We start from the raw sequence: 19,577 nt of genomic DNA, 5'->3' as shown, positions 1-19,577 counted from the left end.
GCCATAATAGCTACGAAGTCAAAATGGCGTAGTGTCCGGGTAATGGCCGATAATAGCAAAATGGCTGCAATGGCTACCTTCTTCTCGTGCACCTGGTTTTTATAGACAACAGTTCAGGTCCTGTAGGGTCTCCATTGGAGGGTTCATAGGTTAGCTTCAAATTGACCAATCAAAAACGACAGTTCTCAAGCTTTTACTTAAGCATACATTATCCTTGGAGATGGGTACGCAAGTTGCAACATTGTCTCCCAATTAGCTTACTTTCAGAGCCTCCATTGTCCGCACCTGCAAGTCGACCTTGAATTAAAGAGAAAATATGCCAGGCTGGCACTAACTTTAAGATAAGCATGTGAACAGTTTCTGTGGAAAAGTACAGCTTCAAGCAAGAATACACGTTTATTAGCACAGTGGAAAAATACGAGCATCTAAACCGTGAGACCAGGCAACTAGGCCAAAGCCTCCGCTAAAGTAATGCTAAGCTAAAGCATTTCAAACAAACAAATCATAGCACACGTTTATGATTATGTCGGATTAATGCAATTCTAATTCACCACGTTATATAAAGCACGCGTATAAATGATGGCAAACTACTCTGAGGGCACATTTTGTCCCCGTACAATCTTTATTAGTTAGATTAAAGTCACACATGATTATTTCAGCACTACGTTTAAGCGTTAATAAATCAAAACCTTCATTTTCTGCTTCATCATAAGCATATAGAGGAGCATCATCAAGGAAATAGCCATAGGGACGAACGCTGTTAAGTACTTAACTGTAGGGGTGAGATTGATATGGAAAACAACTCCTACTAGTAGCAATATATGGACAAACCTAGATAGGAGCATCATGTTGGGATTAGCTATAAAGAGGAGCATTATATGGGAACTAACTATTGATATGAACATTTAGCAGGAGCTAATCATTCAGCAGAGGAGCATCCACCCATAGATAGGAGGAGCATATGAAAAGCCAAAAAGAGGAGGTATGAATCTACTGTATGGGAATTAACTGTAGGGTGGCACAGTATGTAGGAGATAGCCATAAAGAAGAACAACACGGAGGATATACTAGAGATGGTCAACATATAGGAACTGACTGTAGAAAGTGAAACACAAAATAGAAAACGACTATAGAGAGATGCAACTAACTGTATGTAGAACTTAGTAGCATCATATGTGCCACTATAAAGTGGAGCAATTCATAAAAACTAACTATAAATGGGAGCCTTGTGTGGGAGCTCACAGTTGAGTGAGCAGCCTATATGCACTAATTGTTGAGTGGATGCACATGCTATATGGAAAGCACCTTTGGACAGAAGCAGCAAACAAGAGGTATCCACAGATCATGAGAGCTAACAGTCGACGATGACAAGAGGTAACCATCAGAGTATCATGAGAGGTAGCTATAGAGGTATCCATAGAACATCACAAGAGGTAACCACAGAGGATCACGAGAGGTAAACATAGAGGATCACAAGAGGTAACCATAGAGGTTCACAAGAGGATCATGAGAGGTAATCGTACAGGATCACAAGAGGGTCACAAGAGATAACAATAGAGAATCAAAAGATGTAACCATAGAGGATCACAAGAGGTAACTGTAGAGGATCAAAAGAAGTAAGTAACCATGGAGGATTACGAGATGTAACCATAGAGGATCATGAGAGGTAACCACAGAGAATCACAAGAGGTAACCATAGTGGATCATGAGAAGTCACCATAAAAGATTACAAGAGGTAACCATCAGAGGATCACAAGAGGTAACCATAGAAGGACACAAGAGGTCACCATAGAGGATCGCAAGAGGTAACCATAGAGGATCACAAGAGATAACTATAGAGGATCACAAGATGTAACAATAGAGGATCACGAGAAGTAACATTGGAGGATCACAAGCAGTAACCAGAGGGTACCAGCAGATGGAAAATGACCATTAAGAGGGGTAGTACATGTTAACTAACCATATGAGAAATATACACAGCCTATGGGAACTAACTGTGTACTCGAGCAGCATCTTGAGACTAATCATGTAGAGGATGAACGTTTGAGGACTGACTATACAGAAGGTCATGGACAGGAGGAATATTTGTTACCAAATTAATATCTGAGACAAGAGCATAGGAGAGTGAGCCATATATAGGTACAGCAAAATAAAAGCTAACCACAGCAAGGAAGTGCATACAGGACCTAACTGCAGATGGGAAGTAACTATAGAGGAAAACAGACCATTAGAACTGACCATAGAGAAGAGCAGTAAATCAGAAATAATCACAAAGGGGGAGAACACACAGGAGGAGGGGCTTAACTACACAGAAGAGGGGTATATGACAGCTAATCATTGAGACTTGTAAGGGTAGTAACCTTATTATAAATGCAGTCATTTATTTTTATTGTACTTTACTGAGATTTTTGGTAATGACAGGTTCAGCAAGAAAAGACATAGATGTGGTTCCAAATGTCTCTATCATACATTAAGATGAGTAAAGTCAATCAACCTTTTCAGCTCCAAACCTGAGGTATTTCCTTTACATCTCGTGTACCCAACATATAAGATTTCAGAATTCTATAGAAGAAGGATCCGGGCAGTGATACATGTATGACAGTGGCCCTATCCATTTGACTACTGAATACTTAAAATAAAAGAAAACATCATAAAATACCCTAAGAAAGTTAAACATCAAGCTTTGTTATAATACTCAATGCTTCTTGGAGCAGATAACTGTCCACACTGAGAGTCCCACGAGTTCCCTCTCCTCCTTACTCTAATTCCCTTCTTCTGAGACATGCCAGACAGTATGATTCACAACAGTCATGCTATGGCGCAGTCTTGCACTAGACACAATGCACATGCTATGGCCCAGTCTTGCTCAAGACGTCAAAGGGCAAGGTATGGCTCAGTCTTACTCTTCACAAGGGCATGCTATGGCTGGGTTTAGCACTAGACACCAGGGGCATGCTATAGCTCAGTCTTGCACTACACATAAGGGCATGCTATGGCTCAGTCTTGCACTAGACTCAAGGGCATGCTATGGCTCAGTCTTGCACTGGACTCAAGGGCATGTTATGGCTCAGTCTTGCACTAGACACAAGGGACACGCTATGGCTCAGCCTTGCACTAGACACAAAGAGCATGCTATGGTCCAGTCTTGCACTAGACAATGCACATGCTATGGCGCAGTCTTGCTCTAGACACCAAAGGGCATGCTATGGTACAGTCTTCAGTCTTGTACTAGACAAAAGGGGCTTACTATGTGGTAGTCCTGAACTACGCTTAGATGGGGTGATATCGAGCAGTATTGCTCTGGATACAATTTTCACGCAATGGTGCAATCTTACTATGGATACAATGTGTATACTATGGCACAGTCTTGCACTAGATACAAGGGGCACGCTATGACACAGTCCTGCAATGGATACAAAGGCATCCTGTGCCACAGTATTGCATTGGATACAATGGGCATGCTATGGCACAGTCTTGCACTAGACACAAAGGCATGCTATGGCTCAGTCTTGCACTAGACACAAAGGGCATGCTATGGAGCAGTCTTGTACTAGACACAAAGGGCATGCTATGGCTCACTTTTGCATTAGACACAAAGACACGCTAGGGGGTAGTCTTGCAGTAGAAACAAAGGAATGCTATGGCTCAGTCTTGCACTAGACACAAAGGCATGCTTTGCCTCAGTCTTACACTAGACACAAGGGGCATGCTAAGGTGCAGTCTTGCACTAGACAAAGGGCATGCTATGGTGCGGTCTTGCACTAGATACAAAGGGCATGCTATGGCGCAGTCTTGCACTAGACACAAAGGGTATACTATGGCGCAGTCTTGCACTAGACACAAAAGGGCATGCTCTGTGGTAGTCTTGAGCTTCACCTAGATGGGAGGATATGGAGCAGTCTTGCTGAGGATACATTGGGCACACAATGGGGCAGTCTTGCTCTAGATACAATGCGCATGCTATGGCGCAGTCTTGCACTATATACAAGGGGCACGCTATGGCGCAGTCTTGCACTAGATACAAAGGGCATGCTATGGCGCAGTCTTGCACTAGACACAAAGGGTATACTATGGCGCAGTCTTGCACTAGACAAAAAAGGGCATGCTCTGTGGTAGTCTTGAGCTACGCCTAGATGGGAGGATATGGAGCAGTATTGCTGAGGATACATTGGGCACGCAATGGGGCAGTCTTGCTCTAGATATAATGCGCATGCTATGGCGTAGTCTTGCACTATATACAAGGGGCATGCTATGGCGCAGTCTTGCACTGGATGCAAAGGAATGCTATGGCACAGTCTTGCACTGGATAGAATGGGCATGCTGTGGCGCGCTCTTGCACTGGACACAAAAGGGCATGCTGTTTGGTAGTCTTGAGCTACGCCTGGATGGGAGGATATGGAGCAGGCTTGCACTGGACACAATGGGCTCTATGGTGCAGTCTTGCACTAGATACAAGGAGCATGCTATGATGCAGTCTTGCACTGAATACAATTGACACTCAATGGCATGATCTTGCATTGGATACAAAGCATGCTATGGCACAGCCTTGCACTGGATACAGTGGGCATGTTATGATGAAGTCTTGCATTAGATACAATGGCACACTGTGGTGCAGTCTTGCACAAGATACAAGAGGCACTTGATGGTGCAGGTTTGCTCAGGATACAATGCACATTCTATGGCAGTCATGCACTAGACACAACAGACATGCTATGGAGTAGTCTTAAGCTACGCCTAGCTGGGACGATATGGCACAGTTTTGCACTGGATACAACTCTTGCATTAGATGCAAATGTATGCTATAGAGTAGTCTTGAGCAGCACCTATAGGGTACGACATGGTACAGTCTTGCACTAGACACAAAAGGGCATGCTATGTGGTAGTCTTGAGCTATGCATAGATGGGAGGATATGGAGCAGTCCTACTTTGGAGACAAATGGCATGCTATGGAGCCGCTGCCATTCACTTGCTACAACGAGCATGCTATAGCATTGAACATAATATCAAACAGTCCTACACTGGACACACAAGGCATCATATGGAGCAGACTTTCCAAAGGCCCATAGAGTATGAAATGGAGCAGCAGCAGTCCTGCACTGGACATAGCAGAAGAGACAGGGCAGTCTTGTGGGTGACAGTCAATCATTCTTTCTTGCATCTCTTTCTTTATCTCACCAGAGGCCGCTGCAGCAGTTCATTTTGCAGTCACAGGTTTCTTACAGAGTGACTGGCATGCCATACAGCATCAAACCAAGAAGACTGGACAGTGGCACAGCAACGGTAAGATCCATCCAATAGGGAGCTCTGGAGGGGTGGTCTTCTCATGCATGGAACAACAATTGTCTACAAGTAGAAACTGATTGGTGAAACTGATGGAGAAAACAAGAGAGAGATGAGTGTAAATGTGAAGGTGACAGAAAGACGCGCAGAAGGAAGTGTAGCGGGAGGAAGAGAGTTACAAATATGAGGAGATGGGGACGGCTTATTGTTGCCCTCAGCGTGCACTCCATTTGGTTCTCTGCTTAGATTCCTCCCTCCGCTGGGACCAGGCTTCTTCCTCCAGTAGCCCTAGCCACATTCAGCTCCAGTGCTCAGGCTCCTCCCTCCACTAGGCCCAGCCACTTACACCACCAGTACCAAGACTTCTTCCTCTGCTGGGCCCAGCCACATTCATCACCAGAAACCAGACTTTGATCTCCACTGGCCACAACTGCCTTCAACACCAGTACCCCGGCTCCTTCCGTCACTGCCCTGAGCTACCTTTACCACCACTATCCAGGCTCCTTCCTCCACTGGGCCCAGCCACCATAATCATCAGTAATCAGTCTTTTTTATCCTTTACACCCAGCCACCTTCATCACCAGAACTCAGGCTTCCTTCCTCCACTGGCCCCAGCTACCTACACCGCTGGTACCCAAGCTTCTTCCGTCGATGGCCCTAGCCACATTTACCACCACTACCCAGCTCCTTCCTCCACTGGGCCCAGCCACCTTCATCACCAATAACCAGACTCTTTTTTTTACACTACACCCAGCCACCTTCATCACCAGAACCCAGGCTACCTTGCTTCACTGGCCCCATCTACCTTCACTGCCAGTACCCAGGGTCCTTCCTTCAATGGCCCTAGCCACCTTCAGCGTTAATACCCAGACCTTCCTCCACTGGTCCATCCACCTTCACCAACAGCAGTACCAAGGCTCCTTCCTCCACTGCGCGTAGCCACCTTCACCACCACTACCCAGCCTCCTTCATCTCCAGTAGCCAGTCTCTTTTCTACACTACGCCCAGTCACCTTCATCACCAGAATCCAGGCTTCCTTTCCCCACTGGCCCTATCAACCTTCACCGTCAGTACCCAGGCTCCTTCCTTCAATGGCCCTAGCCACATTACCTCCACTACCCAACTCCTTCCTTCAATGGCTGTAGCCACCTTCAGAGTTAATACCCAGGCCTTCCTCCACTGGTCACATCCACCTTCACCAACAGTAGTACCAAGTCTCCTTCCTCTGCTGCAAGTAGACACCTTTACCACCGCAATCCAGGCTCCTTCTTCCACTGGGCCCAGCCACCCTCATCACCAGTAACCAGTCTCTTTTCTCCACCTCGCCCAGCCACCTTAATCACCCTAAAACAGACTCCTTACTCCACTGGCCACAGCCACCTTTGTCTTCTGCTATCTCTTCTTTCTGAACCCTCACCCCTTCATGTCTCGTGTTGTCTTTCCCCCTTCAGTGTATTTTGTTTCGCCTCCTTCCTTGTTCCTTTTCGGCCTTGCATCCCCACCTCCCACCTCCTGACCAGTTGTCTTAGGAACTCCCTCGTACCTGACACAAAGTATTTTTTTTATGTTTTTTCGTTGCAGACGGACACTCATGTCCTGTGGGTGAACCCGGACGGGGAGAAGGACATCCCCACATGGTGGATCATTGTGGGGGTGCTGGCCGGTCTCCTACTGCTGACTGTCTTCATCTTCATCATGTGGAAGGTGAGTGCTAATGCAATATAAACACTCTACGTCAATGATAACAACGTGCCTTATATAGAGCTTTCTACTACACTTCGGCCGTTTCTATGCACTGTAAATATCAAGAGTGAATACTAGTCGATATAATTGTCCTCGGCCGTGCTTTGAGTGCGTGGCAGTTTGTCTTGTGCACTCTTTGTTTCTACCACACCCTCATTTCCCTCAGAGTCCTGCATTGCAAATAATTGTCGTCCTCCCATTTCTAGTACAGCTTCCGATTCGCGACGCTGGTGAGCAGTAAATTGATGTACTCTTTGAAGTTTGGTAAACGTTTTAGCTGGAGACAACCATGAACTCCATTCCACTCCTTGACACAAAAAATAGTCAACATTGGGCCTTGAGTTTGTAGCTGTAGAAAAAACACAGGGGTAGAAATATATCCTTGGTGACAGAATTAACCTAAAGCGAGAAACACAATGAATTGTAAAAGAGGACTCCAAGGTTTCTTCCATAATTAGAAGGAACGGGAGGAGTATCTAGAAAGCAAGACTCTTGCAATAGTCTCGGGCTATCCAGGGCCATTGACCAAGATGTCAGTCTCAGTCTCAGTGCCGTTCAAACAAACCCACTTATGAGGCATCCATTTTACAGGTGTTAGACGTAGTTGTGAAGTTTCATTTTAGTTCGTTCAGGATTCTGATGTCTTATTGGGACAAATCAACATACATTTGGTACGCGATATTGTGGCTAGTGAGGATTGCTGCATGGCGAGTTATGGGAGTGTTAAAGAAAGCTGGCAGCCGATGACTCGTGAGACACCCCATTTTCACGAGTGAGTTTTTGTTAGATGTATGGGCTTAATTTTTTCCGATAGGGGTGGTTCGCAAGGAACGATGTGAACCCCTGGAAAACAAGCGCTCTAGCGGTCCTAGTAGAAACAAGTGAATGCTGTAGGCAATGGTGTAAAAGGGAAACAAGCATTGGCAAAGCCAACATGTCTCGCCTTGGACCTATTGGCTTGTGTTTACAGTTGTGTTTAAATGTGAACACAACACATTGCTAATGCTGTGCTTTACAACGTGGCCAAAAGTTAACCAAAAAAGGTGCAATGACACTAAGTGGTGCAAATCTCTTTAATCATGTGAGCAATGGCGTCTAAGCTTTTTAGCACTCCCCACCTGTGAGATCTGTGGGAGCTGTGCGAGGAAAAAGTAGACTTAAGGCCAGAAACCACTCTGCACGCCGAGCAGCTCCACCAGACTGCCCTAGTGCTCCTAACCCGACCCTCGCTGCTGCCGCGAGTTCGAGGCCCTCCACCACCTGCAAGCACCCACCTGCGCCTCATACTTGGTGTCTAGTGGTAGACGTAAGTATTGTGTGTTGGTTTTGTTATCTGATGTGTTTGTCTTGCCATCTGTTTTCTGTGCTTGTGTGCCATTTTTTTGCTTTTGCCTCTTTTGCTGTCTCTGCCAATTTCTGCCAGTTTCTGCTTTGCTTGATCTTCCCGGTCTCCCCGTTCCCTCCGCTGCTTCCCCACACCCCTCGTGCCACCCCCTCCCGCCTCCCAGCTGCTCCTCCCTCCCACCTCCCCTTCTTAATGGCGGCCACTGCGCGGTGCTCAGAATGACCCTTGACCTGACTTAAGGCCAGGAACCACTCTGCACGCCGAGCAGCTCCACCAGACTGCCCTTGTGCTACTAACCCCGCCATCGCTGCTGCCGCGAGTTCGAGGCCTCCACCATCCTCAGGCACCCGTCTGCGCCTCATCCCTGGTGTCTAGTGGTGGACGTAAGTATTGTGTGTTGGTCTTGTTATCTCGTGTGTTTGTCTTGCCATCTGTTTTCTGTGCTTGTGTGCAGTTTTTCTGCTTTTGCCTTTTTTGCTGTCTCTGCCCATTTCTGCCTGTTTCTGCTTTGCTTGATCTGCCCGGTCTCCCTGTTCCCGCTGCTGCGTCCCCTGCGGCCCCACCCCCCTCACACCCCCATTCGTCACCCCCTCCCACCTCCCAGCTGCTCCTCTCTCCCACCTCCCCTTCTTAATGGCATCCGCTGTGCGGAGGTGCGCCAGAGGCAAGCTGGACTGGACTGCGCCCAGCACCTGTCCCCCTGCCCCTCGCACCTCCCACGCCTCCTAACGCCACTACACCACCGCAGAGCTCCTCACGCTCAACACCAGCTGCCCCACCGCCTGCGTCCAGGCCTCCCCAGGCACACCCACAGACCCTTTGCCTGCCGCTCGTGCCGCTTCACCTGCAATCAAGCCACCAAGCACCACAACAACGCCAGACACCCCAACCATCTCAGGTGCATCCTCCTCAACACCCCCTCCATCCAAAAGCACGCCATCGAGCTCTGGGGCCTACTCACGTCAGCCTCCCCTGACATCACCTTCCTCACCCGAAACATGGATGAACCCCTCATCAGAACCAGACATTGCCATAGTCATCCCTGAGGGCTACAAGATCACCCGAAGAGACCGTATCAACAAACCAGGAGGAGGAATCGCCATAGTCCACAGAAGCCCCATCAGGATCTCTACCGACGCCCTGGATGCCGCCGAACACCTGCACTTTCAGATACACATCAACGCCAACACCACCCTGAGAGGAGCCCTCATCTACAGACCACCAGGCCTCCACCCCCAATTCTGCGACGCCATCGCCGACACAATCAGCTGCCACGCCCTCGCCTCCACGGACTACCTGCTCCTCGGCGACCTAAATTTCCACCTGGAGAACACCAGCGACTGCAACTCTGCTGCCCTACTGGACAACCTCGCCAACCTCAGCCTCAAGCAACTGTTCACCTCGCCCACCCACTCAGCTGGGCACACACTCGACGCTATGTTCTCCTCCAGCAGCCACATCACCTTCACTCACACCACCGAACTCCATTGGACCGACCACTATTGCGTTCATTTTTCCTTCCTGAAGCCCACCACCCACCACCAACAGCATCCGATCCCTCACTGCAAGTGGAACAAGATCTCCACGGAACAATTGGTCTCCAACCTCGCCCAATCCCTACCACCCAAAACCAGCGACCCCAACACTGCCGCCCTCAACCTCAAACAATGGCTCGACGACTGCGCCAACACCATTGCTCCACTCTAGAAAACCAGCAACACCTGCGTCAACAAGAAAGCTCCCTGGCTCACCACAGACCTTCAAGTCTCCAAACGAGAATGCCGGAAAGCTGAGAAAACCTGGCGCCAAGAACAATCAGAGAGCAACTTCACCGCCCTCAAATCAGCCATGCGCAAACACCACCAGCTCATTCGGACCACCAGAAGATCTTTCTACCAAGAATGGATTGACAACAACGCACACAACAGCAAGGAGCTATTCAACATCATCAAGGAACTCACCAACCCCAAGTCCTGCTCCACCGACCCTCCCCACTCACAAGACCTCTGCGACTCCCTCTCCATCTTCTTCCACCACAAGATCACAGACATACATGGAAGCTTCGCAACACCGTCCACCACCACCATCATTGACATGGTCGACCTCATCGCACCCAGCTGCACCAACGTACTGACTGCCTGGACCCCCACCAACGATGAGGAAACCACCAAAACCATGAGCACCATCCACTCTGGCTCTCCCGCAGACCCCTGCCCTCACCACGTCTTCAGTAAGGCCAGCCAAATCATGGCTCCCCAGCTCCAGACCATCATCAACAGCTCCTTCGAGACCGCCATTTTTCCGGAAAGCTGCAAACACGCCAAAGTCAACGCCTTGCTCAAAAGGCCCAAAGCCAACCCCGAAGACCTCAAAAACTACCGACCTATCTCCCTACTTCCCTTCCCCACGAAGGACATAGAGAAGATAGTCAACAACCAACTTTCCCACTTCCTGTAGGACAATAGCCTACTCGACATCTCCCAGTCTGGATTCCGCAGAAACCACAGCACCGAGACTGCCCTCATCGCCTGCACCGACAACATCACGACCAGGCTTGACAAAGATGAAACCGTTGCCCTCATCCTCCTCGACCTCTCCGCAGCCTTCAACACCGTATGTCACCAAACCCTTTGCACACGCATCTTCAACACCGGAATTCACCACAGAGCCCTGGACTGGCTCAACTCCTTCCTCTCCGAAAGAACACAAAGAGTTTGCCTCCCCGTGTTCCGGTCAAAGGCCACCAAGACCATCTGCGGAGTCCCCCAGGGATCCTCACTCAACCCCACCCTCTTCAATATCTACATGGGTCCGCTCGCCAACATCGTCCGATCCCACGGCCTCAATATCATCTCCTACGCAGACAACACTCAGCTCATCCTCTCCCTCACGAGGAGCCCCGCAACCGCCAAGAACAACCTCCACACCGGACTCCTCGCTATCGCCAACTGGATGACAGTAAGCCACCTCAAGCTGAATTCAGAAAAGACCGAGATCATCATCTTCGGCCCTAACAAGTCAGCATGAGACGACTCCTGGTGGCCGGCCACCCTGGGGTCGCCTCCAACGCCCACCACCCGCACACGCAACCTCGGCTCCATACTAATCTCTTCACTCGCAATGACCCAGCAAGTCAACAGCATCTTGTCCTCATGCTTCAACACCCTTCGAATGCTCCGCAAGACCTTCAGGTGGATTCCCTTGGAAACCAGAAGAACAGTCACCCACGCCCTCGTTAGCAGCAGACTGGACTACGGCAATGCACTCTATGCGGGAACAACGGCCAAGCTCCAGAAAAAACTCCAGCGCATCCAGAATGCCCCAGCATGTCTCATCCTCAACCTTCCTCGCCACAAACACATCTCTGCCCACCTCAGGGACCTCCACTGGCTACCCGTCAACAAAGGGATCGTCTTCAAAATCGTAATCCACGCTCACAAAGCGCTCCACGACACCGGACCGGCCTACCGCAACGATAGACTTAACTTCCACAACCCGACACGCCAGCTCCGCTCTGCCTACCTAGCACTCGCAACAGTCCTCCGCATTGACCGTACCACAACCGGCGGCAGATCCTTCTCCCACCTCGCTGCCAAAACCTGGAACTCCCTCCCCGCCAACCTACGTAAGACCCAGGACCTCCTGACCTTCAGGAAGCGCCTCAAGACCTTGCTCTTTGAGCAGTACCACCCCCCTGCCCAGCGCCTTGAGACTCTTCAAGGGTCAGTAGCGTGCTCAACAAATTGATTGATTGATTGATTGATTGAAAGGAGTGGCGAAGGCCATGAGTGGCGGTTGGGGGAGAAAGAAATTACATGTGAAGTTAAAGGCACATTTAATTAGGGAGATCCCCGAGGTTAGTGGACAGTCTCATCACTATGGTGATAAAAGATTGATTGCACAGACCCATCTTCCTTTCTAAGGTTGGAATCTTGTTGCTTTTGTTTTCATGCGCATCAATATGTTATTTTACAGAAGCTGATATTTAACATTATGTAAATTGAACTGAGGCTTAAAAAATATATGAAATTAACACATACACATTCAAAAAAGTGAGACCAATCATTACATCATGTGCCTGTTCTGTATGCTTTTTTCACATTTTATCCAAAGTATTGTGCACTATGTTTTTCTCATTTTGTTCTTAGGCAACACTAGAGTAGGGTCTGCTTCGGTGGTGCTGAAAACATCAACTGCTATGAAATCACAGGTCCCTAACATTTATTTACACGATAAATACGAAAATAAGAGCAGTACATACTCATTCCAACACCCACAAGTTCAATCACTGAATACAACTAAACATTTCAACTAAAAAGCGGTGCTGCACAAGGCGGTATTTGGAAGGCGGGCAGTCGGGCATTGGCCAATGGGCCGGTGCTTCAGGGTCACCTGTGGGCCACTTTTTTAAGGGCTTCAGGCTACCAGCCCACAGATCCTCACTGTTTTCTAGGCCCCGCCAAGTCACTGTAATGTGGGGTAGCATCATGGGCAGGCAGACACTCAGAGGGCAGGGGCTTACAGTGGCACTAGGACAGTACTGTTCTGGCCCTAGCAGACTTTAGCTTGGCCCAGTGAGGATGGCACAGACTCTCAGAAGTAGTGTCCCACTCCCCTGCTGTGCTGTCAAACTGGGGCGAGGACATGGAGAGAATAACAGCCTCCTGGGGGGCAGGTGATGTGGGCGTTGGGCCATCTTCACACCAGCCACCCCTCCACACCTACCTAAGCCAGGCTGGGGGCTTTGTGTTGCTCTGGACCTCTGGCCAGTCACACCTCAATACCCTCCTGTGCGACGCAGCCCAGCAGCAGTGTTTTTCCCTTGACCCCTCCCTACCAGGCCACTACATTCAGGACATGGTGGGGGAGGAGGAGGAAGTATGCAAGGGCCTCGTTGGAGGCCAGGTGTTGTCATCCCCCATGTCTTGTAGGCCTTGGTGGGGGGGTGAGTAAGCAGGGGCCTTGCTGGGGACCAGGTGTTGTCGCTCCCAGTGTCTTTCAGGGCTTGGTGGGGTGGAGGGGAGCATGCTTTTGCATAGGTCTCTCTGTGAGACCAAGTTTCCAAGAGAGAAAAATAGGATGAAAACAAGGATTCCCAGTGTCAGCTTGAATCTTGTGATCCTGGGCAAATCACTTAATCTCCCAAGTCCTAAAAGAAAAAAAACTCCTTCTTAACCCCCCTGGGGCGGATCCTCTAGGACGGAGAAGCGTCCCCCCGCCAGCAGCAGCAGCTACAAACCCTTTAATACCAAACAATAATAAACCATGTTTATTATCGTTTTGTATTAAATGGGGCGGGCCATGGACTGTGACGCAAACTGAGGGGAGTGCACTGTGTACGCCCCTCAGAGCACATTTGTGTTTGGCTGGCCGACTCAGGACGGCCAAACGCACATGTGCAGTGTGCTCTATCCAGCCCGGCACTGTGTTACTGGGCTGGATAGAGCAGGCACATGCTCCCAATCCACCCTGGAGGGGTGCTCTAAGCAGCATCAGGATTGCTGCAGGGCAGGCTGGGAGCCTGTTCCTACAGTTGACGGCGGGGGAGCGGAGCAGCGTGGCCCGGAATTACGGTAACTTTTTAAAAATATATTATTTTTTTTATTTTATTCCCCACCAGGTGCCGCGACGCCCCCCCCTTTTCCCTGCCACAAACCACCACTATTAACCCCACTATCTCTTTTTTTGACCTGCAACAGGGACTGGAGCTATTTTTTGGCAACGCTGTAAATATCTCCTACAATTGCAATGAAGGGTTGTCTACCTTTTTAACCTTTGTGGGTATTTCTTGGGAAATTGTGAATGGCCCTGGGGAATTAACTGTATCTGCTGTATCTCACAAGGGTTTTTTTTTTAATAACTCATACCAGCACCAAGGACTACATGAAAATGGCACTGAACTTCCTCTGGCCCTATAGATCTGGGGGAAGGGTTGACCAGGTGTTGCAGTAGAGCACTGCAGCTCCTCTATGTTAAATATTTTGCTCCACGGGTCAACAGCATGTTGGCATCACTTACTCTATGAGTTGACTCCTGAAAAGATCTTCTCGCAGTAGATGAAGAACCTAAATAAATAACATAAAAACTAGGTTGCTCCACCAAGAAAGGGTGAGAGAATGGGGATGTATCTTTGCTGCAGAGGCCCCACTGACACTACATGTGATATTATGTGATATGCATGTACATAGATCCTCCAGTGGGGCAGTGTGCACTTCCTTTCACCTGTTCCTTGCTTTTTAGGTTATAGCCAACCAGGTAGCACAATTGTCTGGTTTGTAAAAACTTCTTGTGGACCTTCAGAAAGCTTCCCTAGGGATGCATTCTGCTCATTGCTTGTCATTGGCTTTTTTTGTTTGTAACAGACATTTGCTTGCTCTCTGTTTGCTGGGTTTATTTGTTTTAGGCTGTCCAGTATGTCTTTGTCCCTCCAGTGGAGCACATCCTGTTTACTGTATTCTTCCAGGAGTGCTCGTTTTCTGTAAATAGCCCTTTAACTTTTGTTTTTATCTTGTCACAATTGCTGTGCATTCAAAGACAGAGGTCAAATGTTGGACCCCGTCTTCTGAGGGAGCTTGGGTTACGTTTCTTTCTCTGACTTTAAAGTGACAGGTTTTATTTTAGCACACAATAACATTTCAATGTCTGTAAACTAAATGTGCAACTACTTCAGAGTATATCAGAATGAGGAAAGTACTAATGAAGCACGTTTTTCGTATTTCAGAAGTGTGGTGTAATGAAATATTTTAATATGACCAAACAAATCAATACAATAGATGATGCCATTTCCACACATTATTATTATTACTTGCATGTTGTATAGTTTTATCAGTAAACCTGTATGTTTATGCACAAAAATGTAATGGTCATTTCAATTGAAAACTTTTTGTCTGTAAGACAGTACGCTAACAAACCATGCATATGCTACTCTACACAACTACACTCTATTCCACTCTACATCACTCCACTCTACGACAATGTACTCCCATCTATGCTACGCCACTCCACTTTACGCCACTGTACACCACTCCACTTCACAACACTCCACTTCACAGCACTCTACATCACTCCATGACACTCCATTCAAGTCTATGCCACTCTACCCTACTCCACGTCACTCAACACTATGCCACTCTATTCTTTGCCACTCCACTCTTAGCAATGCTGTACCACTCCACTCCTCTCCTCTCCATTCTACGCCACTCTACTCCATTCTACGACACTTTCTGCTACTCCACTCTATGCCACTCTCACCAATCTATGCCACTTCATCCTAGGCCTCTCTGCTCCATTCCATACAACTCCACTCTACTCCATGACTCTCTACTCTATGACACTCTACTCCATTCCTCTCTACAACTCTCTACACCACTCGAATCTATATCATGCTACTCCAGTCTGCACCACTCTACGCCACTCCACTCTACGCCACTTCATTCTAGGCCACTCTACACCACTCTACGTCACTCCATCCTATGACACTCCACTTTGACACTTTGTGACACTGTAGGACGCTCTACAAAACTGTGGGCCACTCTTTTCCACTCTACGCAGCTCTGCTCTATGACAGTCTATGTCACTCGTGCCACTCCACTCTGCCACACTTTAAGCCACTTTACTCTATGCTACGCCACTCCACTCTGAGACTTTACTCCATTCTACACTATGCCACTCCACTCTACAGCACTCCACTCTACTACAGTTTACTCCACTTTATGCTATATCACTCTACACCACTCCACTCTACACCCCTCCACTCTGCGTCACTCCAGTCTATGACACTAAACTCCACGCTGTGCCACTCCACTCTACGACACTCCTCTCCACAAGACTCTATTCTACTCCACTCGACTGCACTCTACACCCCTCCACCCTATGCCCCTCCAATCTATGCCATGCCACTCGATGCCACAACACTCTGATACTGTACTCTGTACAAACTCTACTCGATGCCACTCTACTCCACAACACTCTACGACCCTCCACTTTACGACACTCGATGACACTCTAAAACACTTTACTCTTTGCCACACCTCTCTACTACACTCTACTCCTCTCTATGCCACTCCATTCTGACACTTTATTCCACTCTACACTACTCTATTCCACTCTCTGCCACTCCACTCTACTCCACTCTATGCCACTCTTCTCTGACACTCTACTCCACTCTACACTCCTGCACTCTGAACCCCTCCACTCTGACATTCTACTCCACTCTATGCTATGGCACTCTACTCCACTCTGTCCTTCCACTCTACGCCTGTCCACTCTAGGCCCCTCCACGCAACTCTATGCCACTCTATATCACTCCACTCCACAACACTCCACCCACTGCCAAGCCATGATACTCTATGTCACTCCACTCAGTGCTACTCTACGCTATGCCACTAACTTTTAGCCATGCTGAACAGCAGCCACGCTGGTGTACAACATGGCTAAAACACATTGGCAATGGCAATAGCTCTCCCATAGGTGAGACATATTGATGTTGCCAATGATTGACCAAAATACCCCTCTTTCCACACATTTATTCTTTCTTTGTTCACACTGGTTTCTCTCTGCTGTCTCACATGAACCATACAGTATGAGTTGTCAGAAGGCGACAAAGCGGAAGGAGTTTGGATTTACACAAATTGCTGTTTGCCGTGTCGTCTCGAGAAACAGAATTGATGTATCAGCCATTGAGAGTCCTGACTCAACTCAGTCCTTAAGACCTAAGCTTCCAGAAGGAATTTAATAGGATACTGCAGCTGCATTTAAGCATTCATTTAAATGTAATGACAAAGTTTGCCTTACTTTCTATGACCACAACAATGTTTCAAGAAAATAGGTTTTACTCACCCAAAAATCAAACACTATGAAACTTCAGAAGTCCTATCCCTCACCCTTCTGTCAACACGTCTATGATGCACTTTTGTGTGCTGATGTGTCGCTGTTGCTTCACATTGTCGCACGCACAATGTTATACTTCAATTAGTGGTGGCAAAAGCAGGTGGGGTCAAGCGTCAGCCAATAGCATGCAGCAAGAGATTTTGAATGAAGAAAGAAACCTCGATGCTCCTCCTTTAAGCAGCACCAGGAGACCTTCAGTTAGCAGTTGCAAAAGGTGACTTGTAGTACTGGACATGAATAAAGTGCTGAGTGCAACAACAATGTCAGTTAAAATGTCAGCTCTATTTTAAAAAAGAGATGATTGAATGTAGAACTCCCCGAAATCTTCCAAGAGTGGTCTGAGCATGCTCAGTGTGCTTCCTTAGTGCAACAAGGAGCTCAGCTGATGGTGATAAATTTTCAAGAGAATCTTTTTGATCTCTGTCCCATCCTGAGACTAGGTGTGATCTGTGTTTCAAGAACATTGGCATATCAAACAGGTCATGAAATATTTATTCTTAATATTCACTGGTTTCTAATATCACAGGTACTCTGTTTTGCAGCACTATAAATAATAGTTGCTGCTATTACCCACTTTAATAGTACTCAGTTGTTGAACCCAAAATGATAAAGAGTCGAGGCAGCACTGCAAGGCTTGGAGCATGCGAGCTGCAGGCACCATGAAGAATTCAGCATAAAGTATTTTACTCACTGAGCTTCTTACCAGCATATTTGGTGATTTAGAGCAAGTGTAGAGCTGCATACCAAATACGAGCTAAGTCCCAAGAAAATGTAGGCAATCACCTATCACATTTTGTGGCTTGATGTTTGATTCAACATTTATTACCAATGAGTCTGTTTTCTTCCTTGCAGATCGGATTTTTTCAGAGGACCAGGCCCCCAACAGACGACGAAGATGAATTGTACGACCCACAGAACTGAACACCCTCTGTTAAACATTTGGAGTCACACTATGATAAATGTGCTATGAACCCCGCCCATACTTGATATGGGCGCCTTCAGACACATGCGTTAAGACATCTTTAGGCACATCTGCTGAGGCACCCCCAGACCCACATGGGTCAGACACATATACTAGTGTATTTCTCTTGTACACACTAAAAGTGTTTAAATATTCTCTCTTGTCTACCGCTTACTTACTATGTATTCCCTTTTGCTTATATGACATTCACTTTTTGCCATAGCTCACTCCATGTGTTTCCCCTTTTGGCATCAGCCTTGTTCCCTGTGAAGAAGCATGCCCTCTTGGCAGCAGCTCACTCATTGTGTTCCCATTTTGTCCATCATTTGCTCTTGTGCTGTATAAGTACATACACTTTGCCATAGCTCACTCACTGTGTATTCCCTGTTGGCCATTAGTAACTCTATGAAATCCTGATATCCAATGCTGTCTATAGCTTACTCAGTGCCAGGGCAATAAGTCACTGTGTGTGATATCTGCTCTTGGTCACACCTCACTCGTTGAGTAGGTAGTTCCTGTTGGCCATCAGTTACTGTAATATTTCTACTCTTGGACTTAGCTCACTCATGTATTTCCTGTTTATCAATACAGTGCTGTTCACTGTTGGCCATAGCCCATTCACTGTATGTTTCCAGATGGTCATCAGTCACTGTTTATAGTTTTCTTGACCGTAGCTCATGCACTTTGTATTTCATGATGACTATCAGTTGCTGTGTATGATAACTACTTTTAGCAAAAGCTCATTCACTGTGTTTTCCTGGTAGTGTCATATAAATATTACCTATTGACCATCAGACACTTTCACTGTTTTTGTTTACATCGTTTTTTGAATGCACATTCACACCAAAGGCCTCTTGGCACTTGGTAAACAGGATGCTATAGAGTGGGAGGGACATCACCTGGAGATGTTAGTTCTTCATGGCGAATACATTGACCTTAGCCTGAGAGGGTATACATTTCAGAGAGAAGGTGCTAGTACAGGCAAGTTCTGCTCGTCTGTGTTTTTTTCTTGAGAAGTAACCCAAGAAGAAAACTAGAGGTGCATGTGCAAAAAGAGTGGGGTACAGCGCTCAGGTTAATCAAACAGAAATAATATAATTTCGATTTTAAAATTCAGATCGTGAACATGAAATTCACTCTGCACTAAAGAAACTATTATGAACATATGAACCACATCTGTAGGCAAGAGAATATCTGGAAGCAAATCGGTCAATTAGAAATTTGTAGGAGATTTTCCAGAATTGTAAGAAATGTGGGAACCTCCCAAAGAGTAGCACATTCTAGAGAGAGGCTGCAATTCCACTTGATACGAAATGCACATGAGCCATCGCCCACTTGACTTCATGGGGTGCAGATCAC

The 19,577-nt window shown here is 47.4% G+C and overlaps 1 protein-coding gene across 2 annotated transcripts in view; it reads left to right on the top strand.

Annotated features, from left to right (window-relative positions):
- The window catches only part of ITGA2B (integrin subunit alpha 2b), a 327,605-nt gene extending 308,593 nt beyond the window's left edge, over positions 1-19,012 (top strand). Inside the window, exons 28-30 of one of the 2 annotated variants that reach the window (XM_069237913.1) lie at positions 5,179-5,280; positions 6,862-6,984; positions 18,110-19,012. In XM_069237913.1, the coding sequence (XP_069094014.1) occupies positions 5,179-5,280; positions 6,862-6,984; positions 18,110-18,178 (294 nt within the window). In that variant the 3' untranslated portion in view covers positions 18,179-19,012. The remainder of the gene's footprint in view (positions 1-5,178; positions 5,281-6,861; positions 6,985-18,109) is intronic. The other variant, XM_069237914.1, reaches the window with a different exon arrangement.
- The last annotated feature ends 565 nt before the right edge of the window (positions 19,013-19,577 follow it).

Source organism: Pleurodeles waltl, chromosome 6, assembly GCF_031143425.1.
Source record: "Pleurodeles waltl isolate 20211129_DDA chromosome 6, aPleWal1.hap1.20221129, whole genome shotgun sequence".
Taxonomy (NCBI): Eukaryota; Metazoa; Chordata; class Amphibia; order Caudata; family Salamandridae; genus Pleurodeles; species Pleurodeles waltl.
The sequence above is the reverse complement of the archived record's forward strand: the minus strand, read 5'-3'. Positions and strand labels throughout refer to the sequence as shown.